Below are 7,341 nucleotides of genomic sequence, written 5' to 3'. Positions count from 1 at the left end.
CTACTTGTTTTTAGCCTAGCCTAGCCATTGAAGGCTACATTGCTAGTGTAGGAATACGACATAAGCAATGGGATCTAACGCTGGCGGGCAGTGATCCTCAGGTTTTGATGTGAGCAGTTAACACATTTCATTGGTCCCTGTTTTCCAAGAGTCTGAGGTTGAGATTTACTTGGGTGTGTTTGAGGCATTGCCGCTGGGCAAAAGATGTGTGGGCCATACTTTTGCAGAGTTAACTGACTGGTAAAGGAAACCTGGTCTCCTCTCCCTATGGAAGACAGCCTCGACACATGCAAGTGTGGCAGAACCTGCAGCTAAAAAACGAGGCTACTGCTCTAATTGACACGGTGGCTAAAGATGCCTATTAGTACAGTAGAGAAAAAACGAACAAATCCTTTATACATTTTTTGTGTACCGGTATTTGGCCGTTTTTATTTCGGGTAGGCTATAACTAGACTATTGGTAAACATTGTAATTGGACTGAACAGCTATACTGTACATGCGTGCGCCGCTCTAATGCGTGCGCAGGGTTTTAGTAATAATAATAATAATAACTTTGATTTGTATAGCAATTTTCCTGCAAACGTTGCAGCTCAAAATGATTTAATCATTATATAATCATAATTTAATTATTTAGTCATTTAAAAGCAATATTAAAAAGATGGGGTTTTAGTCTTGACTTGAACATATTTGCTGAGGTTGGCATCCCTATTGTACACTGGCAGTGCATTCCACAATCTGGGTGCATCAAATGAGAATGCAGCCTCACCAAATCTCTTCTTTTGTACATGTGGTACACAGAGAAAGCCAGCGTCAGAAGACCTGAGAGCTCTATTGGGCTGATATGCTAGCAGAAGGTCTTTCAGATATTCTGGTGCTGTGCCAGTGAGAGCTTTATAAACATAGATATAGTGGCATGCCTTTTTCTGTTGTGCATTATTGTTATGTTATTTAGCCTAATTTAATTATTCAGGAGACATTCATGACAGTCTGTCTGTCTGTCTGTCTGTCTGTCTCTGTGTCTGTCTGTCTCTATGTCTGTCTGTCTCTGTGTCTGTCTTTGTCTGTCTGTCTGTGTCTATCTGTGTCTATCTGTCTCTGTCTGTCTCTGTCTGTGTCTGTCTGTCTGTCTGTCTGACTCTGTGTCTCTGAGAGAGATGGTCACCGTGTGTTGATGCCTGTGTTGTCCACTAGGTGGTGATCTCTCCAGCGAGGAGCAGCTTCATGCCTGACAAGGTGTGCAGCGTCCAGGACGATGCCAAGGAGCTGGCCGCTCAGAACGCCTTCCGGAACCTGGGTACACACACACACACGTCAGGGTTTCCGTTAGAAAAAATTGCCGCCGGACATCGTGTCCGGGAAGATTTCGATTTACCGGACAAACGTGATATATTCCGGACATATTAAAATATAATAAAAATAAATTTTTTCAAAATTATATATTTTTTTCTCCAAATCTAATATAGCTGTTTGTCGCGGTGATTACTGTTGTGTAGCGGCCTATATATGCCATTTAATGTCTATTTCTCATCCGATACGATTAGATGCGAGCTATATAATATATAATAATATAACATGATTCGCATGCGCGCTATATGTCCAGCGCTGAACGGGCGCCTCTGGGAACTGAACAGACAGCATCGATCAATGAACGGACTCCACATTACGTTAACTGAAGTTTGTTAAATTGTTTGGGATTAATGTGAGTTTTCTATTTTCTCTTTCCAGTTTGACCCTTTTTTTATCAATAAAACAACGTCATTTCTATAACCAGGTCTCGCTGGTTGGGAACGCATTTCGTTTAGCTGATATGTTACGCAACCGAACAGCTTCGGGAAAACGAGTAGCAGCGCACATAGTAGTGAGCAAATACTGACTTCCACTTTTAGCCCTAGGCAAAGGTCCAACACAATCAATTATTACACGTTCAAATGGCTCCCCTATAGCAGGAATGGGATGCAATGGTGCGGGTGGAATGGATTGATTAGGCTTACCCGCCATCTGACAAGTATGGCAACAGCGGCAGTGCTTGGCAACATCCGCCTTCAGTCCGGGCCAAAAGAAATGTTTCAATATCAGCTGATAAGTTTTAGTTATACCTAAATGTCCTGACCACTGGCTCTCATGTGCTACAGATAACACCTGTTGTCTATAACCCACAGGCACAACCACTTGTTTTACAGTATTCCACTCACAACCATTTGCATTAGGAGGAGACCATTTACGCATTAATATCCCATCGTTAAGGAAATAAACTACGTTGCCCCCTATTTCAGATTCCTCACTAGCTGCATGTAAAAAACATTTGTTTAATGACTGATCAGCTACTTGAGCGACACGCAATCGCTCGCCGGTTACCGGGAGAGATAGGCTGTCAGCGGATGGTATGGTAGGACTCGGGGAGGATGGTAACTCTACCACTTTCTCCCTGGGAGAAGCTGAAACAATCGGGTTCTCATCCCTTTCAGAAAAGGCTTGCATAATCACACTATCACAGAGAGAAACATCGCTATCCTCCTCTCTGCCTCGACTCGATTGTGCACGAGTTATAGCGCACACCGGAAACAACCGCTGTTTCGCATAGGCAGCCTACACATTAGGAGACATCATCATGCCGGTGTCAAATCATATCATAATAAAAGAAATACATAGCCTATATATTCGTCTTTTTTAAAATAGAAGGAATCAGAATGTGAACTTTAGCGAATTGTATTCAAATTGTGCTTAGAGGGAATTATTTTCACCGGACATAAATGTCCGACGAGTTTTCATTTTGTCGGACTTCAATAAATTTTACCGGACAAAGACCGGTAATTACCGGTTAACGGAAACCCTGACACACGTACACACACACACACACACACACACACACACACACACACACACACACACTAGGGATGTACCCGAATACAAATAAGTTATTCAGGAAAGCACATATAATGCGATGGAAACACATACAGATTCTACCCGAAGTTGCTTGTTATTATTCTGAAAAAAGCCATTGACATGTCTGTTCGTCAGCCATTGTTTTTCTTCAGATCCATTCATATCATTGTGAATGGTCACAAGATAAAAATGCCCATTCTGTTTGCAACATAGGACTTTGATTCCACTAACTAGTCGTTTCATTTACTACACATTTTGGAAAAGTGATCACTATTCAGTAGCCGTCCCCACCAAGTCAGCGCTGCCTCGATGCGAAACTCTCGCATTGGAAGTAGTAATTCACATTTCCCTTGCGAACTGCAGTAATGTTAACACTTCAAGAAACGCAAATGCAGCATCATTGGAATTTAAGATGATTCCCTTCAACTGAAGTATAGTTTTCTATATATTTTTAATGTAAATCATTTATATTTCCAATGCAAAACAGAATCTTTCAGTTTCAAATTATTATTTTTTCAGTTTCTGGTTGTTCAACGTCCCCCAGTTAAAGGGGTGGTGGTGGGATTCAAAGCTTAGTTTAGTTAAAAAAAATAAAAAGAGAGAGAGATAAAACATACAGTATGATGATGTGGTGATGATGTTAATTATAAACCAATATGAATTGAACCAATATTGATTGAAGGCACAAACATTGCATTGCCAATGAATATTAGATTAGAAGCTACAACATTTGCCTGATTGAATCTGACTTCCGGTATAAACCACGCCCACTTCTGGTCTTCTATCCGAATACAGATACAGATACAGATAACTTTGTAGGTTGAACAGATACAGATACAGATAATGTTGTAGGTTGAACAGATACGGATACAGATAATGATGTCTCTGTACACCACTAACACACGCACACACACACACACACACACACACACACACACACACACACACCTGGGTTTCCGTTAACCGGTAATTACCGGTCTTTGTCCGGTAAAATCTGTTGAAGTCCGACATATTTAAACCTCTTCGGTCATAATGTCCGGTGAAAATAATTCCCTTTAAGCACAATTTGAATACAATTTGCAAAAATTAATTTGTCACATATTCTGATTCCTTCTACATTAAAAAAGACGAATATATAGGCTATATTTTTTCTTTTATTATTAATGTGTAGACTAGCCTACGCGATGAACAACAGCGGCAGGGTTGCCAGATGGGATTGACAATTTACAGCCTAACTAGTCCGCTAAACCCAATAGCCCATTCGGCGGTAACCCGCCCCATCTGGCAACCCTGTCTCTCAACGGCGCGAGTAGTTTATTGCTTGCGGAGAGTGAAGGTACCTTTCGGGAGTAGTTGTGAGGGAGAAATTCGTCCGTTAATTTAGTTTGATCTAGTCTAAATAAAACCACTGCAGTGACCGGAGTCAAGGTTATTGTTCTGCGTGTTTTGGATGTGCTAAAGCACAGTGAATGACCACAGAGGGCCGTGAGATGCGGCTAGTAAAGGACGCTAGCCATCTCAACCCCGTTCATTGATTGAGCCTGCCGTGCCCGTTCCAGCCCTGAGTCGGGAGATTCAGAGTACAACATCCCCCTGGCTACCTCTTCTACTCCCCCTGGCTACCTCTTCTACTCCCCCTGGCTACCTTTTCTACTCCTCCTGGCTACCTCTTCTACTCCCCCTGGCTACCTCTTCTACTCCCCCTGGCTACCTCTTCTATTCCCCCTGGCTACCTCTTCTACTCCCCCTGGCTACCTCTTCTATTCCCCCTGGCTACCTCTTCTACTCCCCCTGGCTACCTCTTCTATTCCCCCTGGCTACCTCTTCTACTCCCCCTGGCTACCTCTTCTACTCCCCCTGGCTACCTCTTCTATTCCCCCTGGCTACCTCTTCTATTCCCCCTGGCTACCTCTTCTACTCCTCCTGGCTACCTCTTCTACTCCTCCTGGCTACCTCTTCTACTCCCCCTGGCTACCTCTTCTATTCCCCCTGGCTACCTCTTCTACTCCCCCTGGCTACCTCTTCTATTCCCCCTGGCTACCTCTTCTACTCCCCCTGGCTACCTCTTCTACTCCCCCTGGCTACCTCTTCTATTCCCCCTGGCTACCTCTTCTACTCCCCCTGGCTACCTCTTCTACTCCCCCTGGCTACCTCTTCTACTCCCCCTGGCTACCTCTTCTACTCCCCCTGGCTACCTCTTCTACTCCCCCTGGCTGCCTCTTCTACTCCCCCTGGCTACCTCTTCTACTCCCCCTGGCTCTTCTACTCCGGGAGTTTCCATTGAACTTTCCTCCTCTACATTCGTCCATCTCCACGTGCGCTACTATCGACAACCTGGGCTACTGGTACCATTAGATTAGGATTGATTAGATTAGGTTGACAATACCACACTACATTTGAGTTTAGGGATATCAATGTTATATATTTGTGTATGTTTTATATTTATGTATTAAATGTTATAATTGTTCCACATTTGAGACCTGTCTTCCCCCCACTCAGTTATTCAGTCGGTGTCCATCATCTTAGTTCAATTTAGTCTATCTATAGTGTTAGAGTTTAATTTGTGCCACTAAATTGAAATAGTCCACGGGTGTGTATCCCCCCGATACATCCTCCCCATTCTCATACTCCCGAGTCCGAGTAAGTATGATTTGACAGGCAGCTAGACTTAATGCCTTCCCAATCAGCGAATCGTGGTTATAGAAATGACGTTGTTTTATTGATAAAAAGGGTAAAACTGGAAAGAGAATATAGAAAACTTACATTACTGTCGTGAAACTATTTAACACACTTCAGTTAACGTAATGTGGAGTCCGTTCATTGATCGATCGATGCAGTCCGTTCAAATAGACATCAAAAGCTAAACTAGGCATACTTAAAATTACCAATTACATCCTCAAATCCCATTAATGCAATTGAAATAAACATCTTAGCCTACAGTCGTAATTCAAAGTAGCAAAGGTGACTAGGCCCAGTGTGGCGCGCGTGCAGCCCTGGACAGTAGCGCATGCGAATCATGAAAGCCTATATTATTATATAGTTCGCATCTAATCGTATCGGATGAGAAATAGACATTAAATGGCATATATAGGCTATACAACAGCTAATCACCGCGATAAACACCTATATTATATTTGAATATGATGACCGGAATTTCTCCCGTTTGTCCGACACATTGAAATCTTTCCGGACACGTTGACCGGCACCAATTTTTTCTAACGGAAACCCTGACACACACACACACACAACCTGGTTGAGTGAGAGACACTGAGCCAACACACTGTGTCAACACGATCAGACACACTCAGATCAAACACTCCGCTCAACTACCTGTTTATTGACCTTTCCTCTCCTCTCCCCCTCTTCTCTCTCTCCCCTCTTCTCTCTCTCTCTCCCCTCCTCTTCTCTCCCCCCTCTTCTCTCTCTCTTCCTCTTCTCTCTCTCTCTCTCTCTCCTCTTTTCTCTCTCTCCTCCTCTTCTCTCTTTCTCTCCTCTCCTCTCCTCTTCTCTCCCCTCCTCTTCTCTCTCTCTCCCCATCTCTCCCCCCCCCTCTTCTCTCTCTCTCCTCCTCTTCTCTCTCTCTCCTCTCCTCTCTCCTCTCCTCTCTCTCTCCTATTTTCTCTCCTCCTCTCTCTCTCTCTCCTCCTCTTCTCTTTCTCTCCTCTCCTCTTCTCTCTCTCCTCTTTTCTCTCCTCCTCTCCTCTTCTCTCTCTCTATCTCCTCCTCTTCTCTCTCTCCTTTCCTCTTCTCTCCCCTTCTCTCTCCTCTCCTCTCTCTCTCCTCTTTTCTCTCCTCCTCTCCTCTTCTCTCTCTATCTCCTCCTCTTCTCTCTCTCCTTTCCTCTTCTCTCTCCCCTTCTCTCTCCTCCTCTTCTCTCTCTCTCCTCTCCTCTTCTCTCTCCTCCTCTCCTCTTCTCTCTCTCTATCTCCTCCTCTTCTCTCTCTCCTTTCCTCTTCTCTCTCCCCTTCTCTCTCCTCCTCTCCTCTTCTCTCTCTCTCCTCTCCTCTTCTCTCTCCTCCTCTCCTCTTCTCTCTCCTCCTCTTCTCTCTCTCTCTCTCCGTTCCAGATTATTCCTTCCTGAACGAGGGGTCTCCTGGGAGCTTGTCTCCCCCTCCGACCAGCACCGGCCTTCTAGCGTGCGGCTGTCGAGCCTACACCTACCCCGCCTACCCTCTCTCCCCCCTCTCCCCCCCTCTCCCCCTGACCGCACAGACACCCCAGAGGCTCTTCATCCCCAGCCAGTCAGGGTTCTTCTGACCCCGCACCACAGGTACACACACACACACACACACACACAAGCAGGGTTCTACCCAGGATGTTTGAACAGCGTGGCGCTCGATTGCATCATCAAAACCAGACTCTCGTTTATTCATGTCAACATGTGCAAAAAATACCAGCTCAAACTCTGCCTTCACTGAGAAACATCACAACCAGCTAAAACTCTGCCTTCACTGAGGA

The 7,341-nt window shown here is 44.6% G+C and overlaps 1 protein-coding gene across 1 annotated transcript in view; it reads left to right on the top strand.

Annotated features, from left to right (window-relative positions):
• The window catches only part of LOC308163510 (putative RNA-binding protein 46), a gene marked incomplete at both ends in the record, with an annotated part of 15,908 nt that extends 8,768 nt beyond the window's left edge, over positions 1-7,140 (top strand). Inside the window, 2 exons of the mRNA XM_080537687.1 lie at positions 1,192-1,294; positions 6,950-7,140. Coding sequence (XP_080393813.1) covers positions 1,192-1,294; positions 6,950-7,140 — 294 coding nt within the window. The remainder of the gene's footprint in view (positions 1-1,191; positions 1,295-6,949) is intronic.
• Between the last annotated feature and the right edge of the window lie 201 nt (positions 7,141-7,341).

Source organism: Nansenia antarctica (genome assembly GCF_963989245.1).
Source record: "Nansenia antarctica genome assembly, chromosome: 8".
NCBI lineage: Eukaryota > Metazoa > Chordata > Actinopteri > Argentiniformes > Microstomatidae > Nansenia > Nansenia antarctica.
This window is presented reverse-complemented; position numbering and strand designations above follow the sequence as displayed.